The 24,557-nt window shown below is 44.3% G+C and overlaps 2 protein-coding genes across 6 annotated transcripts in view; one reads left to right on the plus strand and one right to left on the minus strand.

Moving 5' to 3' along the window:
* Positions 1–18,707, minus strand: part of Mogat1 (monoacylglycerol O-acyltransferase 1) — a 45,647-nt gene extending 26,940 nt beyond the window's left edge. The window contains exon 1 of one of the 5 annotated variants that reach the window (XM_042260056.2): positions 18,491–18,707. Coding sequence is in view for 2 of the 5 variants with exons in the window: in XM_076549988.1 (XP_076406103.1) it covers positions 5,005–5,098 (94 nt within the window). In the remaining 3 variants the exon portion in view is untranslated. Of the gene's footprint in view, positions 1–5,004; positions 5,258–5,998; positions 6,033–12,157; positions 12,519–18,298 lie in introns of those variants that run through there. The other 4 variants (XM_042260055.2, XM_076549989.1, XM_076549990.1 and 1 more) reach the window with 4 other exon arrangements.
* A 213-nt stretch (positions 18,708–18,920) lies between these two features.
* Positions 18,921–24,557, plus strand: part of Farsb (phenylalanyl-tRNA synthetase subunit beta) — a 63,153-nt gene continuing 57,516 nt past the window's right edge. Inside the window, exon 1 of the mRNA XM_006972125.4 lies at positions 18,921–19,060. Coding sequence (XP_006972187.1) covers positions 19,003–19,060 — 58 coding nt within the window. The 5' untranslated portion in view covers positions 18,921–19,002. The remainder of the gene's footprint in view (positions 19,061–24,557) is intronic.

Here is a 24,557-nt window from a genome sequence, read left to right on the forward strand (position 1 = left end):
TGGTATTATAACTTCTTCACCAGTGTCATACTTAATGAAAATACTGCAATGGCTGTCAGCTCTAATGCAACCGTTGTCTTAGTTTTGGCCGTTTGGGTTTCTAATACATTTTCTCTGTAAATGTGTATCAATGCATTTCCCCACATTTTCACTTATTTCATGGGACAAAAAGTAACAAACTAGACCACTGTGCGGAAACACCTTAGTCACATGACCTGCTCTGCCGCTTCGCTGTCCAGCGACTGTCTCAGTGAAAGCCAATTCTCCACACTGCTTGCGCCCTCTACAGTTTATATCAGAAATAGAACACAGTAGTTTTTAAATTTTCTAAGTATAACTGGCTTGAAATAAGAAAACACTATACAAACTACATGACTATGTAGCCCTCTTTTCCATTTTATCTCATTAAGCAATCCAGAGTAACTTGATTCTCCTTTTTGTTTTGTTTTGTTTCGAGACAGGGTTTCTTTGTGTAGTTTTGGTGCCTGTCCTGGATCTTGCTCTGTAGACCAGGCTGGCCTCAAACTCACAGAGACCTGCCTGCTTCTGTGAGTGCTGAGATTAAAGGCATGCCACTCCCCCTGCCCCATTCTCTTAAATTGGAAGTCCCCGAGTCTCTTCCTCATCTACGGCAGTAACGGTGGCCCTTAAAGCACCTTCATGCTTTCTTTGTGCTCCCTTGTAACAATCCCTCACCCATGTGCTGTGGATACCACTCTATATAAATAAAACACTGATGGCCAGTGACCAGGCAGGAAGTATAGGCGGGACAAAGAGAGAGGAGAATTGGGGAAACAGGAAGGAGGAGAGACACTGCAGCCACCGCCAGGACAAGCAGCATGTAAAGACTCTGGTAAGCCACCAGCCACGTGGCAAGGTATAGATTTATAAAAATGGGTTAATTTAAGATAAAAGAACAGTTAGCAAGAAGCGTGCCACGGCCATACAGTTTATAAGTATTATAAGCATCTGAGTGATTATTTTATACGTGGATTGTGGGACTGCGGGGCTTGGTGGAAGCTGGAGCAACACCCATGTAACCTCCAGCAACACCCATGTAACCCTAAACTCTACATTCTGTAACCCCCAAACCATTTCCTCCCCCTCATCACCTCTGGTGCCTCTTTGCTCTCTGGAGATACCAGGTGACCATCGCTCTCAGTCCTGCTCTTCATCAGTACCAACTTCAGGAACTTTCTTAGCCCCTGAAGGAGCTCTCTTTTGGTGCTGATTCAAGCTTTACCAGTGTATAGACAAATCCACTCGTGGTCCCTGCTTCTCCACTGTTACTCCCCAGCTCACCTTACACACGGAAGGAGAATTCTCTACTTTCCTCAGAGTTTCACACAGGGATTGACAGGCCATAGCCCCTTCTCCCCTGTTGTGGCTGGGATTAGTTTGGCTGCTACAGGTTTGGCTGTGGGCGGCTTGGGTCACAGTCTGTACCTATCTCAACAGATATCCACCCAGCTAACACATACCATCCATGAGTCAATATTGACTCTGAAATGACTCCCAAACCAGCTCATTTCTCTGGCCTCAGTGGTCCTTCAAAATCAAAGGGCCCTCAACTTACTAACTACTGAAGGTGGGGTGGGGCACTTATCTCTTCCTCAAAGAAGGATGCTGCTACCATGTCAACCAGTCTGGCCAGGGGGAAGAACTGATTAGAGACTTACACAACCAGAAAGGTCTCCAAGGCCTCCAGGGCCAGCTCCTTTGCAGAGGTCTCATTTTGATCACCCGGGGGCCCCTGGCTCTTAAATCTCTTTGGCCCACTGATTTCCATGCCCCTTGTAATTATGATCACTTCCTGTCTCTTCAGGTTCTTTCAGTAAAGAATTAGCAAAACCACCTGATGGTTAGTAAACCAGATGCTTCTGACAGAATCTCCCCAGGCCTCCTGACATCACTTGCCATCCTGAGCCTTTGCATCCAGGATGGCTAGTCCCCAGGTCCAACCTATAGAGGGCCTCAGCTTGGCCCGCACTTCCCTAACCCCAGACGGTCCAGCAGAGCCAGAGCAGTGAGTGAAACAACTTGCTCTTCCAAGGCCTTGGCCAGCGTTCCAGCTTTCCTGGGCCCCCAACAATACCCCAATGTCAGCAGGAAGTAGCCATAGTAAAGATTATGTGGCCCCTTTTTATTTATTATCAACAAAAGGCTGGACTGTCTGGTCCCACGAAATCCCTTTTCCCAAAGTCTGGCCTTTAGACAGGAGCCAGCATTTCCTCAGGGACTTGAGAAAATAGTCCCTACCTGCTAAAAGGAATCCTTCTCCTTATCTCTGATCACACACCTGTTGTTCCTTTTAACATATAAAGGTCTATGCTAGCTTCTAGGCTCCTTCAAACCCCATTGTCAAGTGCCTGTAATACACTTCAAAGCCCTCCACCCCAGCTCACAGGTTCCCCTCCTCCCAGGTACCTGTTCCCTTAAAGCCCTGGAAATCCACCCCCCCACCCCCCAAATTCCACCCACCTCTGCTTTCCGGAGAGACATTTGGAATGAACTTTCCCCCTTTTTATCCATGAAGTAGCTGTTTGGGTTTCTTTACAGTGCCCATTTCATTCAGACCCAATCTCTAAAAGATTGATAATTTAGGGCTGAGGGGATGGCTGGCTAGGTAAAAACTCCCAGTGTAGAGCGGCAATGCCCTCCCCTCCCCAACTCAAATAAAAGTCAGATGCAATATCGCAATCATCCGTCATCCTAGCACTATGGCTCCATGGCAAGATGGGAGGCAGAAACAAGCGAGTCTCCCCAAAGCTCTCGGGCCAGCTAGCCTGACCCTAGAGCAGCAAAGAGACACCCTCAAACATGGTGGAAAGGTAAAGACTGGCCTCTGACCTCCACCTCATGCTGTGGCATGTGTGCCCCCCCCCCCACAAACAAATCTAAATTTAAAAAAAAAAAAAAAAAAGCAAAACCAGGCAAATAAAAAGAAAGACACTTAGGTAGATCCACTTCCTTCTCTCTACCTTCTGTGTCTGAAAATGCAATCTACTTGCATGTAGCACCTGTGTCCTCCCTGAAACAACCAAGCCCCATGACCCTGGGCAATAGTTGGGACAAGAGGAAAGGCGACAATCCCACCCTTATTGGATCGCTAAGGAGATGACATGAGGCCACACTTTCAGACATGTGGATGGTGGCTTCTACTTTGGCTGACCGGGTGGAAACAGTCCCGAAGCAAGTCCTCTTGGGCATCCCTGGTCAGGCAGCTGCTGGGTGCTCCTTCTTTGGGCTTGCCCACTGGGATGGCTACATAGACGTCTCTCAAACAACAGCAGACATTTACAAATGCGACCGATGATAACGGCCATGAAAGGAAAGGACAGTGGACTCTCTGAGCGCCAGGCATACCGTGGCGGGACAGGGGCTTAGGGCAGAAAAATCCTGTCTGCATCCAGCTTTTTCACTTACTGTGTGACCTGGAGGAACTTGCTTTGCCTCTCAGTTGCCATTGCTGTGTAGACAGCACAAAGAATCCTTGCCTCACCCTAACTGCGAGGATGGCATGCCTAGGTGCCTGCGGACCTAGTGGCAGTACTGAACGCTGGATACAGTGTCCCCAGCATGTCTTCCGGCTCTTGGTCCAGAGCAGAATGGAATGCTCTGTCACCAGCCCAGCCTCTGGGGGTTTGGGCTCTGAGGACCTCACGAGTTAGTTAATGCTTTGAATTGCCTTTTCATAAGCCCTGGCTGCAAGCTTGGAGCGTTTTGTTTCTGTTTTTGTTTTTATAAGTCTCAGTGAAGACTGAATTCCAAGACAAATGAGCTAGAAATACCAGGGCTGGCACCTGGGCACCCCAGTGTTTAAGGAGCTTTTTTTTTTTTTTTTGAAAGAGATCCTCATATGCAGTCACAGTTGAGATCTGTGAGTGCGTTGAGCAAATGGAACGACTTTCAATGTGCAAAAGCAGAATGCAATGAATGTTGTTCTTATCACTTGGCCCAACCAGTGTGCAGTTCACTGTCTTAGCCCATCTGAACGAGTTCTGCTTTTAGCCAAATTTAGCCATGGAAGCTCTTAGTCCTCTTTTTCTCCAAGAGCACAGCACAGGAAGGACAGGCTTCCTCCAGGAGTTGTCCACAGAGATCTGGTTCCTGTACTGCCTTAGCCTGAGAATACTCCGGAACGCAACCCTGGATGGTTTGTTTCTAAACAGGGGACTCACAAACAACCCGACCCAACCAGGTAGTTTGGTCGAGGCAGAAAAGCCTGATTCTGCACCCAGGAGCCGATGTAACTGGAAAAGTTAAGGCTAAACACGGAAAACTAACTGTAGCTCTTTGTCTTGAGATCGAGGAGGCAAAGACTTCAGGTTTTAAATACCTTAGAGGCATTACTTACCCATTTAAGAGTCGAGATCCAGAAACAAATTGACAGCCTTTGAGGTGCTAAAATGCAACTTTCTATAACACCCATTTTCTAGATAGGGTCATGGCTATATTTGGGGGATTATAATTAGGCAAATTCACCCAGCTGTATATTTAAAACCTGTGTCTTGTGTTGTAAGTAAGACACACCTCACTTTATAAATAAAATAGCATAAACTAGGCATAGTGGAGCATGCCTTTAATCCTAGTACTTGGGAGGCAGAGACAGATAGAGGACCTGTGAGTTTGAGGCCAGCCTGGTCTACAAAGAGTTCTAGGACAGCCAGGGCTACACAGAGAAACCTTGTCTCGAAAAACCAAAAAAAGGGAGGGAAGGAAGGAAAGAAGGAAGGAAGGAAGGAAAAAAGGAAGGAAGGAAAGAAGGAAGGAAGGAAGGAAGGAAGGAAGGAAGGAAAGAAGGAAGGAAAGAAGGAAGGAAAGAAGGAAGGAAAGAAGGGAAGAGAAAAAGAAAGTTGGCAAAGTTATTTGTCATAAGTGAGAAAGAATCCAAACCGTTGGAGGTGAATGCCCTATGTGATCTGGCTGACGGGGAACCAGTGGGGTGAGAACTGTGCATGGGAAGAGAAGGCGACACGACCGACCGACCGACCGGGCTCTTACTCAACAGGAGGAAGCTCAGGACCCATTGAAAAACCGCAGCGGTCTGCAGGCGCCGGGCCAGCGGGATGTTGAGTGGGGCGAACTCGAGCTTCATGGTCTCACCCGGAGGACAGCACCTTCCACAAGGTCTGCGGTACTGATACTGACCCGGAGGCGGTGGCTCCAGCGGGCGGGGGTTGGGGTGTGTGTGTGTGTGTGTGTGTGTGTGTGTGTGTGTGTGTGTGTGTTTGTGTGTGTGGGAAACCCTCCCACTAGGGCCTGGGTTTCCACCTGGCTTTGCCCATTTGTTCATGTGATCTACCACTCCCCGCTGGGCTCCAGAATCCGCCCTTAAACCCACCCCTTCCTTTGAACCTAGCAACTGGGGAATGGTTAGTTTGGTTGTTTGGGGCTTAGAGCACCAGCTGGAGGTAGACATGGGACTTAATTTTATTGGTCTAGGTCTTCACACTACCCTCACCTCACGGTGTGTGTGTGTGTGTGTGTGTGTGTGTGTGTGTGTGTGTGCGCGCGCGTGCGTGCGTGCGTGTGTGTGTGTGTGTGTGTGTGTGTGTGTGTGTGTGTGTGTGCTTTCTTTTGCGTCCTAAAATTCTTACACAAATCTTGGGTAATTTTCTTTCATTCATTCTCTCAATCCATTTTTACTGAAAGCCTACCAAATTACCATTATCTTGTTCGCAGAGAAAAATAACTCTCGGGGAAAGGACAAATCTAAGCAAAATAACCACACAACTGAATAGTATATAATTTCAAGACCCTGTTATGGGCACAAGACTGAAAGATCCAGAATCTGGAGGGACTTGACCTCTTGTGTCTGCCGGTCCTTCTTAGCGATTACCTGAGTAACAGTCAGCCTCAGATACGTTTCTCAAGACTACTGTTGAGATAGCACCACTGGAACCTGGGGCTCACCCAATTAGGCTATGCTGGCTACGTTGGCTATCCAACAAGCCCCCCAATCCTCTGTTATCACTTCCCCAGCCCGACTTTTTACCTGATTCTGGGCACAAGACTCAGATCCTCACGCTTGCAAGCATTTTAACAATTCAGCTATCTCTCCAGCCCTTGACCTGAGTTTTAAATGATTAATTGATGGAGATCTGCCAAGCAAAGAGAAATGTGTGCGCAAAGGTCTTCCTTGGAAAAGAGGAAGGGAGCCACTTATGACTTCTTGCTGGCAAAATTGGTTTTGTTGTTATTTTTGTTTTGTTTTTCTGGTTGAAGAGTTGTTTTCTTCTCTGATTTTTTTCTAAACCATCTTTGATGCTAGGTGGGGATACTGTGATTATAAACTATGTCCCACAGTGTGAAGATCTCTTGCTAGGTCGGACCTGGCTCAGTAGCAAAACTTCAAAGTATCCATTCTGCTTTGCAGCTAAGGAAATCAGGGCTCAAAGTAGAGGCCAGCCTGGGCTACACCAGATACTGTCTCAAAAATTAAAACGACCTGTGTGTGGGGGGGTCAGGGGCTGTTGTAGGGCAAGTGCTAAAGACCATGGCTTACCCTGTCCTGGAAATTAGGCAGAACAGAGATGGATTGAGACAAGGATGAAAAACACAAACAGTAGGAGAAGCCGAACACCTAAAAATCCTGGTCCTAATCACTTAGAATATTACTGACAATGCCTTTGTCATTACCCCACAGAAATCAGCTGGTAAATAACAATCAAATCTTTTGTTGAGTATGGGGGACAGATTTAAGAGAGGGACTCTTGTAGCTTAAGTGAGCCTTGAACTCCATGTGTTCATGGACTTGAACTCCTGATTCACCTGCTCTGTCTCCCTAGTGCTAAGGGGCTACCAGTGTGCAACGTAGTGATCAGCAAGAACCATTATATTTTTTAAAAGACTTATTTCTATTTTAAAAGTGTGAATGGATTTTTTACATTTTGATTTTATGTCTATAGGTGTTCTGCCTGCATGCCTGTCTATCTGTGCACTATATGTATGTCTAGTGCCCACAGAAGACAGAAGAGAGCATTAGATTCTCTGGAACTGGAGTTACAGACAGCTGTGAACTGTCATATGGGTACTGGAAATTGGACCCAAGTCTTCAGGTAGAGCAGCAATTTATTTATTTATTCACTTTACCTACCAACCACAGATCCCCTCTCATCCCTCCTCCTGCTCCCCCCCCCCATTCTCTCCTCCAACAAGGTAAGTTCTTCTACAGGGTGACAGCTACGCCTGGGACATCCAGTTGAGGCAGGACCACCAAGCCCCTCCCCGATTTATCAGGGGTGAGCAAGGTGTCTGACCATAGGTAACGGGATCCAGAAAGCTGGCTCATGCACCAGGGTTAGATTCTAATCATAATGCCAGAGGCCCCTCAGACAGACCCAGCTACACAACTGTCTCCCATATGCAGAGGGTCTAATCTGGTCCCATGCTGGTTCTACAGCTGTCAGTCTCAAGTTCGTGAGTTCCTCTGAGCTTGGTTCAATTGTCTCTGTAGATTTCCCCATCATGGTCTTGAGGCCCCTTGATCATATAATCCCTCTTCCCTCTCTTCCACTGGACTCCCAGAGCTTGGTCTGGTGCATGGTTGTGGATCTCTGCATCTGCTTCCAACCATTACTGGATGAAGGCTCTATAATGATAGTTAGGATATTCACCAATTTGAATACCAGGGTAGGCCAGTTCAGGCACCATCACCACTGTTGCTAGTAGTCTAATCTGGGGTCATTCTTGTGGATTCCTGGGGATTTCCCTAGCACCAGGTTTCTCCCTTACCCGGTAATTTCTCCCTCTATCAAGATATCTCTTTCATTGCTCTCCCACTCTGTCCCTCCTTCAGCTTGACCATTCCATTCCCTTATGTTCTCATCCCCCATCCTCTACCCTCTATTGTCCACCCCTCATGCCCAGTTTACTCTTCGGGATCTCCTCTGTTTCCCCTTCCCAAGGTGATCTGTACATCCCTCTTAGGATGCTCCTTGTTTCCTAGCTTTTCTGGAGCTGTGGGTTGTAGTCTGGCTATCCCTTATGAGTGAGTACATACCATGTTTGTCCTTCCGAGTCTGAGTTACTTCACTTAGGATGATATTTTCTAGTTCTATCCATTAGCTTGCAAATTTCACGATGTCATTGTTTCTTTTTTTTAACAGCTGAGTAATATTCCACTGTATACCACATTTTCTTAATTCATTCTTTGGTTGAGGGGCATCTAGGTTGTTTCCAGATTCTGGCTATTATGGATACTGTGAGCAGCAACTATTTTTAAATTCTCCAGCTCAACCACATATTATCACAGTCCACTGGAGCTATCCTCAGAACTAATAGGGCCAATCAGTTCATCGGCCTATCATCATGTTGTTGGTTTGGTTTTTTGAGACAGGGTCTCACTATATAACCTTGGCTGGCCTGGAACTCACTTATGTGGACCAGACTGACTTTCAACTCACAGAGATCCACCTGTCTCTGCCTTCTAAGTGCTGCAATTAAAGGTGTGTGCTGCTACACCTGACTCCATCTTCCTTTAATCAACAATTAAATCATTACTCAGTCTTTGGCCATTCAGTGTGTGTCCATCTGTGTTTGTGTTGTGTACGCACTGGACTTGGGTGTTTACTGGGTTGAAATGGTGAGAAGGTTTTAACTCTTCAAACAATTGTTGCTTATACGTTTCCTTGATCTGTAGAATTAACACTAATAGGAAGCCATGCGTGGTGGTACATGCCTGTAATTCCAGCACTTGGGAGATGAGGAAGGAAGATCAGGAGTTCAAGGTCATGTTTGGCTATGTAATAATTTTGAAGCCAGCTTGGACTATATGAGACCCTGTCTCAAGAAAACCAAAACAAACCAAACAACACCCCCTATCACCAAATATCAACCTTTGATATTATCCTTCAACAAGAACCTTTGACATCATCCTTCCAAGCTACACACTTGATGGAAGAGGAAGCTGAGAGCATAGAAACTGAATTGTTTGGCCAGAACAACCAGCTACTTACTGGTCATTGGTAAGCTTAGATCTCTTTATAGCCCTTCAAGCCCTGTTTTTAAGGACTAGAATTGATAAGAAGAAAAGCTAAGAAAAGTTAAGACACTGGTTTCAGACCTTTTTTCCTCCCACAGAAATATTTTTTAACACTTGAAACCTTCCAGTTTATAAAATAAAGTGAAGCAAAGCAACTGTGGCCGAACCAGCAGAGACACCGACTCCCACCAAATCCACATCTTCCTCCTTTGGGAGACCACATTTTTGGTGAAATGAAACCTACATATAATAACCACCAACAGTTTCAGCTTTTCTGAGTCTGGCAAGAACCACTGCTTCGTTCTTTCTTTCTTGGGTGTTGATCTTATTTTGTGAGTGGCTCGATATTTGGAGAAATGCAGTTCAAAGAGGGGGTTGCAGTTCAAAATCCAACATATGAACATCACTGAGTGTTTACACCTCCATGTATGGTGCCACATGCTTTACGACACATGTCTGACTTCAACCCTATAGGGACCTTCTGGAGAAAGTTTATTCCTTTTATTAATGAAGAAACTGAGTTGAAAAGCCCAGCAAATCTCCACCCAGGATGGGTTAAGATAGGAAAGAACAGAACCATGTTTCTATTTTTTTGTTTTGTTTTGTTTTTTTTTGAGACAGGGTTTCTCTGTAGCAATCTGTCTTTCTGTCTGTGTTTTTCTATTGCTAGAGTTCTCACGAGGACTTAGATCCTCAATCCCAATCCTTTTCACGGCTCCTCTGAAAGCTCCAAGGGACTAGCCTCAGTTGTTTCCTCAACTAGCGTGTTGCTAATACCAGGAGGACCACTTTACAAAGCATGTCCTTCCCTGGCTGCCTTTTTCTTTTTGAGACAGTCTCTATGTAGTCCTGGCTGTTCTGGAACTTATTAAGTAGACCAGGCTGCCCTAAAACTCACAGATATCCTCCTGCCTCTGCCTCCCAACTGCTGGGATTAAAGGCATGCACCACCACGCCCGATCCCTGGTTGCTCTTTTAAATCATATATCATGGCACTATAAGCTATGACTCCTAAAAATTATTATGGTCATTGCATTCTTCCCATGACAACACCACTTTTAGTTATACTAGACCTGTGAATTTGGAGCACCATCAAGCCAATCAAGTCAGGGGCAAGGAGAGACTGGGGAGGCATAACTGTGTGCAGGCACATTCTTGAGACCGGCAGCCAGTAACTAAACAGCTGTGGGACAGAGCAGCCGCCATCTGTTAGTTCTAGCTTCTGAGAAGGTTTGCTTCATGGTCTGAATATTTGCATCTCCCTCAAAATTCACACAGAAATCCTACCAAGTTGATAGTATTAAGAGGTGAAGGTAACTGGGAGGTAATTATGTCTTTTAATTATTATTACATTTTATTTTGTGTATGCATGTTTATGTGTGCACACATGCTATTGCATATATTTGGAGATAAAAGAACAATTTGAAGAATTGGTTCTTTTCTTCCACCGTGTGGTTTCTGGGGGTTGAACTCAGGTTGTCAGGCTTGGTGTCAGGCGCCTGTTGAGCAATCTTACTGATTAGCAATTAGGAGAAGAGTCGTTATGAATGGGATATTGTCCCAAAGAAAGAGGCCTAAGGGAGCTCATTTATGCTTTCTGTGTGAGTACTCATGAGGAACTCAGCTGTATGCAATACACCCACAGACTCTTATCAGAACTCAACAATGGCACCTTGATCTTGGGTTTTCCAGCCTCCAGAGCTGTGATGAATAAACTTTGTTATTTATCCGCTGCTATGCCTATGGTTCATTGATATAGCAGCCAGAACCATCTGACACAGTCCAATCCAGAAGATGAGGTTTGTGGGGGGCCATCCCACCCCCACTTTCCCCCAGGGTATTCTTGAGCAAAAGCAGCAGGAAATGTTAGGTAGAAATATAGCTAGAGAGAAACACAAAACACAGGATAGCCTTGGGAGGGCCTGGATCCTAATCCATAGGGCCCTGACTGTCTCTGCCAAAGGGCTTTTAAAAGAACGCCAAGGGGAAGCGCAAAAAACCTCCCCCCAGGCACAGCCACGTGCAGACCCTTCCAACCACCTGGCAGCCTTGTCCATGGTCAAATCATCCCCTTATGCAGCTCTGCTGTGTCAGGCAAACTCAGCTCTCAGAAGGAAATTTCTGTGAGCTCCCTCAGGGGTTGAACTAGAGCTTGTGTCTTTCTGGTTGTTTATGTCTTCTTGTATATGAACTGTTGCCTTCCCCGATGCCCCTCCATCATCGTCAAAATCATCACCATCACCACCATCATCATCTTATGGCTGTGTTTCTTCTACACATATTTTCCCCCATGTCCTGGCCACTATCATCTCTCCCTTATATTACTGCAACCTCCTCACTTGTCTCCCCACCATGAAATTTTCTCTCTCAACTATCTCCTGATTTATTTTCCATAGTATACCTGCTATGGTATGGGTGAATGTCCCCCAGAGATCCATGTTAAAGAATTGGTTCCTGGTGGGGGCGGAATACTTAAGGGAGGTGCCTAGACCTTGAAGAAGTAAGGTCTGGTACGTCTCTAACTATTGTGGCATAAATTCCAAGGAGATTGTAAGACCTTCTGTTTTTGTTTTGTTTCTTTTTTTTTTTTTTTACTTTTGTACATACTGTGACAAAATCCTTAATGTAAATAACTTAAGAGAGGGAAGGTTTATTTAGTTAAGAGATGTCTGTCAATCATGGCTGGGAAGGCATTGGAGCAAGAACTCCTGTGGATGACTGTTCACATGGCCCAGAATACGAGGCAGAAAACACAGGGTCTAACCAGGAATGCATACCTTCAAAGGTCCTTTCTCAGGGACCTATTTCAAACCAGCCAGGTCCCATCTCATGAAGGCGCCACAGCTTTCAAACTAGTGCCATAAACGAAGGATCCAGTGTTCAAAACATGAGCCTTTAGGGGACATTTCAAATTTAAACAGTAGCACCCTGGCTATTTCCTCACCTCCCTGACTCAAGATGTGAACTGTCACCTCATTGTAGACTCCTGCCCTCTCCCATGAGTTGCCACTCCCACCAGAAAACAAAAGGGCCTGCTGGATCTTGAGCTTGATGCTCTGGGGTTGTGAGCCAATGTAAACCTATGCCAGGAATCATCTTAATTACTATTCTATTTCTGTGAAGAGTTGCTACAACCAAGGCAACCTATAGAAGAATTTATCTGGGGCTTACAGTTTCAGAGGGTGAGTCCACGACCATTATGGTGGGAAGCATGGCAGCAGGCAGGCAGGCATGGCTTTGAAGCAGTAGCTGAGAGCTTATATCTTGAAATACGACCATGAGGCAGAGAGAGAAAAAACAGGAATTGGCCTGGGCTTTTGAAAACTCAAAGCCCAGCCCAGTACCACACCTCCTGCAACAAGTCCATACCTCCAAATACTTCCCAAACAGTTCCACCAAATAGGCCAAACACCACAGGTACTTTGCTTAGAATGATGAGACATGATAACAATGATTACTGTGAGTTTTTCAAAATACCAAATTTTAACCTTGTTGCTTACAAAAAAAATCCTAGAATTTCTGTCCAATTCTCTCATGATGATGTATCAACTTTTTTTTTTAAGATTTACTTATTTATTTATTATGTATACAGTATTCTGCCTGCATGCCAGAAGATGGCGCCAGCTCTCACTATTGATGGTTGTAAGCCACCATGTGGTTGCTGGGCATTGAACTCAGGACCTCTGGAAGAACAGCCAGTGCTCTTAACCGCTGAGCCATCTCTCCAGCCCAAAGTATCAACTTTTAAAACAAGACTTAATTTTGTTTATGTGTTTATGTGTGTCATGCAAACCTTTGGAAGGAGACCATGTCATATCCTCTGGAGCTGTTACAGTTGGTTGTGAGCACTCCAACAGGAGTGCGGGGAACCAAACTTGGGTCCTCTGGAAGGGCAGCAAGACTTTTTAGCCTTTGAGCCCTTGCTCCTGCTCTTCAACTGTTTAATATGGTTTTGGACCCCCACATTATAGGCTATCTATGTATTTCTTGACTCTCAACTGTAACTTTCCAGCTGGCAATGCTGTAAGCTTTATCACTCTGAACATCTTCCTGTTGAAAAAGCACGTTTCAGGAAGCATAAAGGGATACACATGTCTTAAAAACTGCCAGGGATTTCAGCCTTTTAAAGAGGTTCCACTCATTTGCCTTCTATCTTGTCAGTCATTTTCTCCCACTGAGAACTAGTTTGGGGTTTATTCTAGGGTCAAGGCCTCACTGTGTTGCCCAGGCTAACACTGAAATCACAGTCTTGTAGCTTCCTGAATGAGTAGTTGGGGTTAAGGGAATGTGCATAGGTTGTTTTTGTCTGTGGTACTCAGGATGGAATGGGGGCCTCATACTTGCTGGGGAAGTAAGTGCTCTACTACTGAGTTACATGCCTAGAAAATAGAGCATGTGAGGTTTTGATTACCGGTAGTAAGGATACACAATGAGTATAGACTACACAATTAGAGTAAATTGTATAACCTGCCTGCACCGTCTTACTTCTGGAAGACAGTAGATCAAGTTCCATTTGACTTAACATTAGAGAGAGGTTATAGCTTTGGATCACTTGGACTGTTGGCTTCAGTGTAAATATCTAATAGTCAAATAGTACTTTGCAAGTTTAAAATGGTTTCTACATACTTTCCTCTGACTGTCATCAGAGGAAGTGCTGTGTCCTTTTTATGAACGAGGGAATGAAGGCTGGCAGTGGACACCACACACATGAAAACATATGCAGTATCTGTGTTGTGTTAATCTCCTTCTGCTCTAGTTTAAAATGTACTGTGTTCTAGGTCCTATGCAGAAAGAAGTTCATACCTGACAGTATCACTTTCTCAACTACTTTCTGAGCCACAAGCATCACAGCTACACACTCCTGTCAGCAATGTTTTCTATGAATATTAAATCACTGACAGGCAAAACCAATCAGTCCCTGAGCCTATGTGGCAATGAGACCGAGACTGTCTACCAGTGATTGGGCATGGAAAGGAAATAAGCATGATTGTGTTGTATTTCATGATGACACTTTTCCTCATAATAAAAGCAATAACTATTAACTACAGTTCTGTAAACTATAAAATATATAATGAAAATAATTGCACCACCTAGAGACAGCTATTAATAACACATAGGTGTATATCATGCACTAGTCTATTTTCAGTCATATTCATACATTTAGACAAAATTAATCATTTAAGCATAATACTTAATAATTGTCTTTATACTATTTGTTGAAGAGTTTTTTACATTAAAAATTTCTCAGCATACATCGGGTTGTGTTGGTATATGCCTTTGCTTCTAGCATTTGGAAGGCAGAAGCAGGTGGATCTCTATGAGCTCCAGGTCACCTGCTCTATCATATCAAGTTCCAGGACAGCCAGGACTACATAGAGTGACCCTCTCTTTAAAAAAAAAAAAAGTCTCCCAGTACTATACACATACATAATATATGCATGTGTGTACCACAAGCACATGGTTATCTTACTTTTTTCCCTGTTGCTGTGATAAAATATTCTGACAAAGCAATTTAAGGGAAAAGTGTCCATTTTAGATCACTGTTCAAGGTAGTCCATCAAAGACAGGATGTCAAGCCAGTAAGAGCTTGAAGCAGCTGGTAACATGGAATCCCTAATTAAGAACTAGGAAGGGATGAATTGCTCACTTGGTTTTCGCCACTTTATACAGTCCAGAATCCCCTGCCCAAGAAATAGTCCCATCCACAGTTAAGATGGGTCTTTCTACATCACAGTCAATAACCCCTCACAGGCATGCTCAGGGGCCCATCCAGATTCTGTCATGTTGACAACACTGACCACCCCAATAGTCAACATTATTCTACTTATATTTTACTTTGGGGTGTTGGGCTTCAAACCAGAGATGTGATGCATGCTACATAAGCACTCTACCACTGAGCTGAATCCATGGCCTTCTGCATTATTTTTAATGTTTTCATATTAGGTTGTACCAAAATACTTTTAATCAAGCCACGCCATTAGATGTTCCCACTGTTTCAGGTTTTTTCCTATATTACCAAGAAATGATACCATTTTGTTTCTTTTCTTTTTTGGGGGTGGTGGTGTTTCAAGACAGGGTTTCTCTGTGTAGCTTTGGAGCCTGTCCTGGACTAGCTCTGTAGACCAGGCTGGCCTCGAACTCACAGAGATCCACCTGCCTCTGCCTCCCGAGTGCTGGGATTACAGGCATGCACCACTACTGCCTGGCACTATTTTGTTTCTTTAGAATAATTCCAATACTGGAATTTCATGATGAAAGAGAAACATGCTTAAGAAAGTTATTATCATTGTTAACTTGACTGGAACACCTAGGAGATGGCGAGGCACACCTTTGGCTATGCTTGTGAAGGCTGACTCCAGAGAGGGAAAGATCTGTTTGCATGTGGGTGGCACCATTCTATGGGCTAGAGACCTGGACAGAGTGAAAGGCTGAAGGGAGAAAGCTAAGAGAGCACCTACATTTCCCTCCCTGCTTCCTGGCACTCTATGAAGCTAACTGAACTGCCTCTCCATGCCTCACCCACCATGACGGGCTGAACCCTCTGAAAGCATGCCAAAACTAAATTTTTCTCCCTTGAATTATTTCTGTTGAGTAGTTTTGGTCACAGCAATGTGAAAAGTAACTAGAGAAGGAGGGTCACTGGTGTAACTAAATGACAATGTGGTTCTTTGGCCTTTGGAATTGGTTCCCAGGAGGGATTTGGAAAATGACACCATAATCATTAAAATAGCTTGGTACTGGCATTGAAACAGACACTTTGGCAGTAGAGTCAAATATATGTGGAAATTTAATATGCAATATTACAAACTGGAGGGGGAAAAGAAGCTTTTTAATACGTGGTATTGGCATTTCTGTTTGAAAAGAAAATAAAACCGGCTTGTTCATTAACTCCAAAAACCAAAACAAATTTCAAAAAAGATCTGAGATTTCAATGGAAAAGAATTCTACTGTTGTACTCAAAGAGGAAAACATGATTTTAAACAAATTGTGTGGAGGAAAACTTTTAGAAATACAACTTAAAATCCAGAATCAATAGAAAAAATAATTTAAACTGGGCTGAAACTTTATAAATAACTCTCTGTGGGGAAACAAACCTTAAAAGAAAAATATCAAGAATTACCCCTCTTTGACTCCTCAAATAGCATCATTTACGACCTTTGTTGCCCATACCCACCTATAATTTCTTAAAATACACCTATGGTAACATATCAGGTAAAACAAAGCAGTATTTTTAAACCTCTAATTTATTATGAGGGTTAATTTTGGTTGTGAGCCTAGCCTTTAACGGCTGAGCCATCTCTCTAGCCCAAGGGTAAATTGTATGGTCACATGTCTGAGTTAAGAGATCCCTAGATAACTGGTCCAATGTTTAGTTGTGTGCTTCTGAGAGACGAGCATTTGAGCTGGAGAACTAAGTGGAGTAGGTACTGTCTAATGTGAGTGGGCACCGTTCAACTCATCAAAGGCTTGGACAGCACATGGAGCTGAGGGAGTGGGAAATCACTCTCTTCGAGACTGAGCTAAGACACTGACCTCTTCCAGCCCTCCGTGTTCCTGGGCCTCAGATGTTCAGATGGGGTTCCTCAAACCCTCAGAGAGGTTCTTTGCTTTCAGACCTTCAAGCCAACTTATGCACTTTTCTGGGTGTCCAGTCTGTAGACAACAGATTGTAGAACTTCTCGGCCTCCTTATTTGCGTGGGCCACTACATCTGTCTGTCCATCCTGCCTCTCTATCTGCTCACTCTATTTCTCCGTGTGAACACTACTGCTCACCTTCCTAGGCTTCACTCATTCCATCATACTCAGAACTAACTGGTTTACATTTGTTGCTACAGGCTTTTATTTTATCTTACAGCTCCACCATTTATATATGCTGGAAAATATATCTTTATGTTCATGCATTCACTGCCTATTACTGTAACAACATTTCATCTTTCAGGTTGGACCCAAAACAACGACACCTATTTGTATTTTGTGATGTACTACTTCAGTTTTTTCCCCAATTATCTTGTCTATCAGTCAGCTAATGTCATTTGTGATGAGCATTCATGTGCTACTTTTGTTTATTTCCCTAGAGTCTTCTAATGACTTTTTTAGTCACAAGGAAGGCACACAGTAACTGTATGTAATGAGAAAAGGCGTGATGTATTATTGGAGAGAGATGACAGATGGAGACAGATTTTGTCACAGACATTTTGAGAGCAGGAAATTGATGAGGAAAGATAAAAAAGATGATGCCTGACCTATTTCCAGGATCAATGACTTAAGATCTGTGCTAGTTAATTAGGAGAATCATTTCTAACCCTTACATTAATTTTCTAAGGTATGTATAACCATCTCTATTTTATAGATAAGACAACTGAGGTTATGGCCATGGAAAATTCTGCAGTGAGTGTCCCAAAGAACATATTAACATGCAGTACCTTGGGGGCAGAAAGCTACACGTGGTACTTGCTGTAAGTGGAAATTACTACATTGAAAAACTAGTAAGAGTCAAGGTGGTCTAAATCTGGTCCTGCTTCTGCTTCCTCAAGAAATGGGCAGCAGAAGCCCTTGCTGCATGGTAGAAAGGGCAGAGTTTCCTTGAGGAAGCAAGGTCTCTGATTTGCCTTACAGGTTGGGTGAGTCCCACAGTCCATGCCTGTTTATCTCTTAAAGGGAGGTACTATTAGTACTTTGCTTTGCTGTATTTGTTTTTTATGGATGTTGAAAGAAAGTACCACAAACTTGATTTCAAATAGAAACTTGAGCCTGAGGTGAGGTGACTCATACTGCCGTCTCAAGACAGGATAGAAGCAGGAGACTGAAAATTTCAGGCCGGCCAGGGCTACAGGATGAGTTCCAGGATGGCTTGAGCTACAGAGTTGAGACTCTGTCTCAAAATGAAAACAGTAATAAATAAAACAAGACAGAAATCTGTTGTATTTCAATTCTGGAGCAGGCCAGAAACCCAAAAGCAGTTTCAAAGTGTTTAGGGGGCTGTTCCATTTGCTAGGAAATAATCCTTTTCTTGTCGCTTCCAGTTTCTGACAGTCACTAAATTTTTATTTTATTTTAAAATTTAATTTTTTAGTTTTTTCGAGACAGGGTTTCTCTGTGTAGCTTTGTGCCTTTCCTGGAACTCGCTTTGTAGCCCAGGCTGGCCTCGAACTCACAGAGATCCGCCTGGCTATGCCTCCCGAGTGCTGGGATTACTGTTATAGTGACCTTACTCCAACTACTGCCTTCCACTTATCAGGGCTACACGTATTTGCATTTACGGCCTATCTTAATAACCCTGGCTAAGCTCCATCTCAAAACCCTTAACTTACTCTCCACACAGGCGTTGTACCACATAAAGTAGCATTTGCAGGCTCCAGGGATGAAGTCCTGACATCTCTGCGTGCCGCTGTTTAATCTACTCTGACTCAGGCTTGATCTAGGGAGGAAATCTGCTCGTGCTGGCCTTAGGCTGAGTACAGAATTTGACAGTGGGCAGTTCTGGGGTCTCTGACAGCGTCTACCTTTAAGGTTTCTGCTGCGTTCAAGCAAAGCTCGGGTATAACATCTGTAGAGTTTCAAGGTTAGAGAACGAAGCCCACACTGGCCTGTTCACAGATCTTGCCATCCGTATTTGCACATTCTTCTTTCCAGAAAGCCTTGCACCGGGTTAACTCGCTTTTCAACACCTCAGGGAAGGATTCTCTACCTGGGAGCCCTGGCCACCTCTGTACCCGCCCCTCCAGCACTCCGCCCACCCCATCCGGGCCGATCCGTACTGTTGCCTGTCGGAATAGAGGTAATTTCACCCAATTATGCCTATTTTCCAAGCCTTTCAGTTAGCAACATAACACATCTATATTCAATGACCCAGAGAGTGGCATTTTTTCTTCTATCCAGCTGAAAAAACGGGCGTGCAAATTGTTGGGTTCACACAGGCATCTCGTGAGGCAGCCCAAAAGAGGAGCGGCGGGTCCTTCGCCCTACGGCCGCTGAGGCCCCGCACGTGGCGCAGGCGCAGTGCCCGCGATTCGCCATGCCGACTGTCAGCGTGAAGCGAGACCTGCTCTTCCAAGCCCTGGGCCGGAGCTACAGTGAGTGCCCGCCCCGTGGCCGGGGCTCGGCGCCTGGGGGAGCCTGACTCGCCCGGCGGAAGGGCGTTCTGGCGGCGCTGATGCCGCCACGCGGGGTTGGGTCTTGCCGGGCGGGAGTCCGCAGGGGTGCGGTTGACGGGCGAGGAAGCTGGGCTGGGGCTGGAGTAGCTTCTCGGAACCCGCTCTCCCGCGGCTGCCGTTGCATCATCATCCGCCCGTGTCGGGAGCTCCGTGTGATCCATTCAGAGAGAGCTCCTACTGCGTGCCTTAGCACCGACTGTGGTGTCGGGACACCGAGTAGGAAGGATGCCCTCCCTGGGTTGCACCCCCGGTGTGGGCCAGCTCGCTGGAACCACAGATGGACAGCGAAGGGGGGGACGTTTGAGAAAGTCGTGGGCCGGGCTGCCTTCCTTCGAACCCGCCTCCTCGAACTCAGCTTCTCGAGTGCTGGGATAACAAGCGTGTGCCACCAAGCCCGGCATCCGCTTTGTGTAGTGTTGACCGGGCTCCCGTTGCGTGCCAGGCACTGGTAGAGAGTACAGCTGTGCACATGCCACGCGAGATCTCATTTTGACAAACCAGTACGCCAGTAAGACGGTTTATTGGAAATGCTGAGTGTTTTCTAGGAAAGGAAACCATGGGGTGTGTGGGAGCAGCATTTGACAGGTCACGTTCATTTGAGAACCGAACAGAGCCTCTTCTGTGGACTTAGTATTCACAATACACTTCATTTCTTTCTCAGTTCTAAACTCAACCATTGGAGGAAAAGGGAGGTAAATGTTAAGCAAATTATCATTTCCTACACAGATGTAGTAGTTGAAATGATATCTGCCCCATCCTGTAATTATCAGCTTTAAAGGTCATAACAAGTGACTTATGAGAGCCCTTTTTTGGGGTATTAAATGTATTTAATGATGTATTTAGCAAGGGGTACAGCTGCTCTTAAGAACATAGTACTGACACCGTGCAACTAAACTTTTGAAAAAGTTTTCTAAAGATGTACTCTCAGATATAACCCATTCCCTGTTAATCTTCATCTGCTTGTTTGTAGGTTTTTGTTGTTCTTTTGAGACAGAACCTTCTTCTGTAGTCCAGGCTGGCCTTAAACTTGTGGCCATCCTCTTGACTCATTCTCCCAACAGGGATATTGTTATAGTTGTGAGCAGGAACTGTCCCACATCCTTAGCAGTAGAGGAAATAGCTTGCCTCTGGAACGTGGCCCTAGTTTCTTAACCACTTTCCATGCTTTTTTATATTTCTCACTTACCCTACACCATATTTTCTCTAGTGGTATTTGCTGTATCTCAACTACACAAGATGGTGTGTGGTGAGTTTCACACATTTATAATCAGTTCCCAGCCAGGTCCTTATCTCTGGAAAAGTAAGAAATTATCTGAATTTTTAAAAGGTAATGGGACTTATAACCTGTTTGCCATTGTCAGATAATATTTAAATGAATTCTCTGTCTGCTTTTTCCCCACTTTCAAATGGTGAATGATCAAATCAGCTTGGTTTTTCCACACAGATTGTTAACTATAGGATCTTTGGAAACTCTTTCCCCTTCATGTTATTGAGATGTACATCAGATGGGTTAGTGGGACTCTTCACTGTGTTCTTTTCTCTTTAAGTGCCAGTCGAATGGCGGCTGGAGTTGGAAAAGCCCATTCACCAAACCATCTAGTTTGCAAATGAAGTGTGGGTCCCCCCTGTGTCTACCTCCTTTTCCTCTTTCTTCTTGTTTTCAGATGTCTCATTGGTGCTCTTACATTTCCCTTCCTCATTTAGACCCCGCCAATGTCGCTCTCCATCTGAAATCCCATTGTTATTTCCAGCCGTCACTGTCACCTTCCATGTCTTTTTTCGTAGAGCACATTTCTCTCTCGTTTTTTTGTTACTTAGCATTTGTCTCCTCTGCCTTCCTGGGAGCAGCGCTGTCTTTTTTTGTCGGTCTTGATCTTTTGATTGCCTTTCTGTTCAGTTGTTTTCTTTTGCTACTCATTTTCTTGGCAAGTGGTTTCTTGTCATTGCTTCCCAGTTTGGGCCCTCTTCTAGTTTGGTATGTAGTAAGTACTGCCAGAGCCATCTGTGTGCCACACAAGCAGATAGTTTTTTAGGTCTACCATTTTTATTGGAGGAAATTATTCATGACTTTGTTTTTTGTTCTTTTGTCTAAATTAAAAATATATATAGCTTAAAGGGATAAGACATAATTAAGATTCAGTATATTTTAATAGATCTATATGTGCAACTGAACTTTTGAAAAAGTTTTCTAAAGATGTACTCTCAGATATAACCCATTCCCTGTTAATCTTGATCTGCTTGTTTGTAGGTTTTTGTTGTTCTTTTGAGACAGAACCTTCTTCTGTAGTCCAGGCTGGCCTTAAACTTGTGGCCATCCTGTTGACTCAGTCTCCCAAGTGATACAGTTACAGTTGTGAGCAGGAACTGTCCCACATCCTTAGAAATAGAGGAAATAGCTTTGCCTCATTCATTGCCATTTAGCTGACAAAAGTTTTGCATGTTATAACAATAATTGTTATTTAGTTTCTGATGGTCAAGAATCAAGATCCTGGTCTGAATCTTACTCCAGGTTGCAGATCTGTGGTCAAGAGTTCATTGGGGCTGGAGAAACTGCTTCTAAGTTGTTGTCGTGTGTTTGTTTTCTTTTCTTTCTTTCTTTTTTTTTTTTTTTTGGTTTCTCGAGACAGGGTTTCTCTGTAGATCTGGCTGCCCTGGAACTCCCTCTGTAGACCAGGCTGGCCCTCTAACTCTAAGAGATCTTCTGCCTATCTCTGCCTCCTGAGTGGGATTAAAGGCATGTGCCACCACTACCCAGCTAAGTTGTTTTTAAAATTATTATTATTATCGTTTAGACTTACACATTTTATTTTATGTATATAAGTGTTTTGCTGGGCACCATGAACATGTCTGGTGCCTGTGGATGCAGGAAGAAGGCAGATCCCTTGGAACTTGAGTTACTTTTGGTTGTAAGCCACCATGTGAGTTCTGAAAATCAAACCTGGGTCCTCTGTAAGACCAACAGATGCTCTAAACTGCTGAGCTATCTCTCTGCCCCCTAAGTTTTCTTAAGCAGGCCCTGTTTATCTCTTGACTTTTGGCCAGAGGCTTCAGTTCCTTCTACCTTGGCTTTTGTCAATTTGTCCCAGAAGGGGAACTCTGAGAGAGCAGGTGGATGGGAGAGCTCAACTAGTATCCTCAATGAGTGATAATTGCTCAGAAGTGCTGTTTTTTCCCCATATGTTCTTGCTCACACAGACCAATCCTGACCTGGTGTGAAAGGGAACTAGATAAGCAGTTAGGTATCACTGGTATCATTATCTCTCCCCTGACCACCATGTGGTTCATGTTCATCCACATGCAAAGCGTGCTTGGCCCAGAAGTGTCATCTTACAGCAGCAGCTCAAAGTTCACAATCACATCATTTCAGATGGATAAGGGACTGGGGATGTAGTTCTCTGACTTTAGCATCTTGTGATGAGTTAACTAGAGATCTGAGAAGCTCAAGCACTATGGTAGGTTGTCCTTCATCCATCTAAGATGCCATAGAGGGACAGGCCTGGGGTAACTACTAAAGGGAAGAAATTGGAACTCAAAAAGGAGCCACTGGTCCATGGCAGTTCTGAAATCGGATGGCAAATGCTGGATGGTCTTGATTAGGTCTCAGGCCTGGGATAATTCTCCATGGCGCTGTTCCTTGCCCTCTAGGCTCTGCTTCCACTCTCTGAGTATCCCCAGAAAGCATGTGCTTCACAGCTGATTAGTTTTCTCAGTCTACTTCCTGTTAATAGAATTTTAGGGGCTCAAAGACTTCCTTTTGTCTTGTTTCCGCCCCTTTCAGTTCAAGCAGGCTATGTCTGCCTAAGTGTTTTTTCTGAAAACTTTCTGGGTCTTTGGTGAATTTTTACTGGATTCCTTTTCATTAGTTAAAAACCACAGACTCCAAAAACCTCTGAAATTAGCTGTTTCAGAACTTTGGGCTTTTTCATACCGTGCTCTTAATTAAGCTTTATTGTTTTATTAATCGGATTTGTGAGGTGCATCCTTAATTTCTTTATTGCACCTTTTGTTTGAATGAATTGTGCCTTTGATCTGACTGAAGGTTTTCAGTCATACCCTTGATTCTATCTTAAGCCTAGGATTTGGTCTCTGCCCAGAACTTATTTAATTTTAGGATTGCTTTACATTTGGAAGGCCCAACTTTTTACTGATCAACATCCTGGCTCTTTGTGTTTAATAGCTCTTCCTATGTTAATCTCTTCTTACATAAGTGGTAAAAATCAAACTAGTCAACAAACAGGCTGCTCTTGGAGCACTGATCCCAAGTCTCAGTTACATCAGGTAAGTGCGTTTTCTTAGTCCATGTACCTGCAGGAATGGTACCGGTCACATTTCTCCCTTATGTAACAAGAGTCCCTTCTGTTTTCCTGCAGTACTACCTCACTGTCCTCCCTGCCTTTCCCTGCATCCTGACTCGTGCCCACGAGTCTTCAGCTAATCGTGTTTCTGAGGCCCTTGGCTTTTCTCATGCAGTCCTCAAAGCCTGTCATCTGATTCCAGAGTCATTCTCACAGTTTTGTTAGAGGACTACTCCCTTTCAGAGACTAAGATTTGTATCAGTTACCTGGTGCTACATAACAAATTATCCCAGTTCTTAGGAGTAGGAAAAATATGCCTTTGTTGCTTCCCACAATATCTGAGTGACAGGAATCAGGGGGTTAGCTGGGTGATTCTGGCTCTAGGGCTCTTGCTAGGTTGCAAGCAAGCTGTCATCTAGAACTGCAGTCACCTCAAGGGTTGGCTGAGCCTGAGCATCTGCTTCCTAGCTAACTCATGTGATTGCATCATATGTAAGTTCACACAGAGGCAGGATCGTTGCAGGCCATGTTGGAGGCTAGCTACCTCAGTTACTACATACACAAGTTAATGGTGGCATTACCCTTTTCACCTAAGCCAGAGAGCTGGGAGCCATCCTAGTCTTGCTCACTCACTCACTGTTCCTCCAGTAATTAGCCAACCATTGAGCCTTACACATTCAGCTTCTAACATTTCTTATGTACCTTCTTCTCTATACACTGTTGGCTTAAGTGAATACCTCTGCACTTCACTTGTAGGAGGCTCCCTCAGTCATCCTCCACCCTGCCACCAGTCTTAGTGCAGATGTAGGGAACCAAGCTTGGTGCCTCACGACTGATAGAAAAACATGCGAGCCTGAGGCAGGAGGATCTGGAGTCAGAGGCCAGCCCTGGTATATATAAGTGGCAGGCTGACCTGGTCTACCTGTGAGGCCTTGTTTCGGAAAAACACCAAAAAAAATAAAATGAAGATCTAGAGCCAAGGATGAAAAAGGGAAAAAGCAAAAAAAAAAACAAAAAACAAAACAAAAAAAAACAAAACAACAACAACAACAAAAAACAACCAAATCGAATCCCGTTTTGCCCATCTGAAAAGCTCCTGAGTGCAATTCCCATTGCCTGCA

The sequence above is a fragment of the Peromyscus maniculatus genome, chromosome 13, assembly GCF_049852395.1.
Source record: "Peromyscus maniculatus bairdii isolate BWxNUB_F1_BW_parent chromosome 13, HU_Pman_BW_mat_3.1, whole genome shotgun sequence".
In the NCBI taxonomy this organism is placed as follows: domain Eukaryota; kingdom Metazoa; phylum Chordata; class Mammalia; order Rodentia; family Cricetidae; genus Peromyscus; species Peromyscus maniculatus.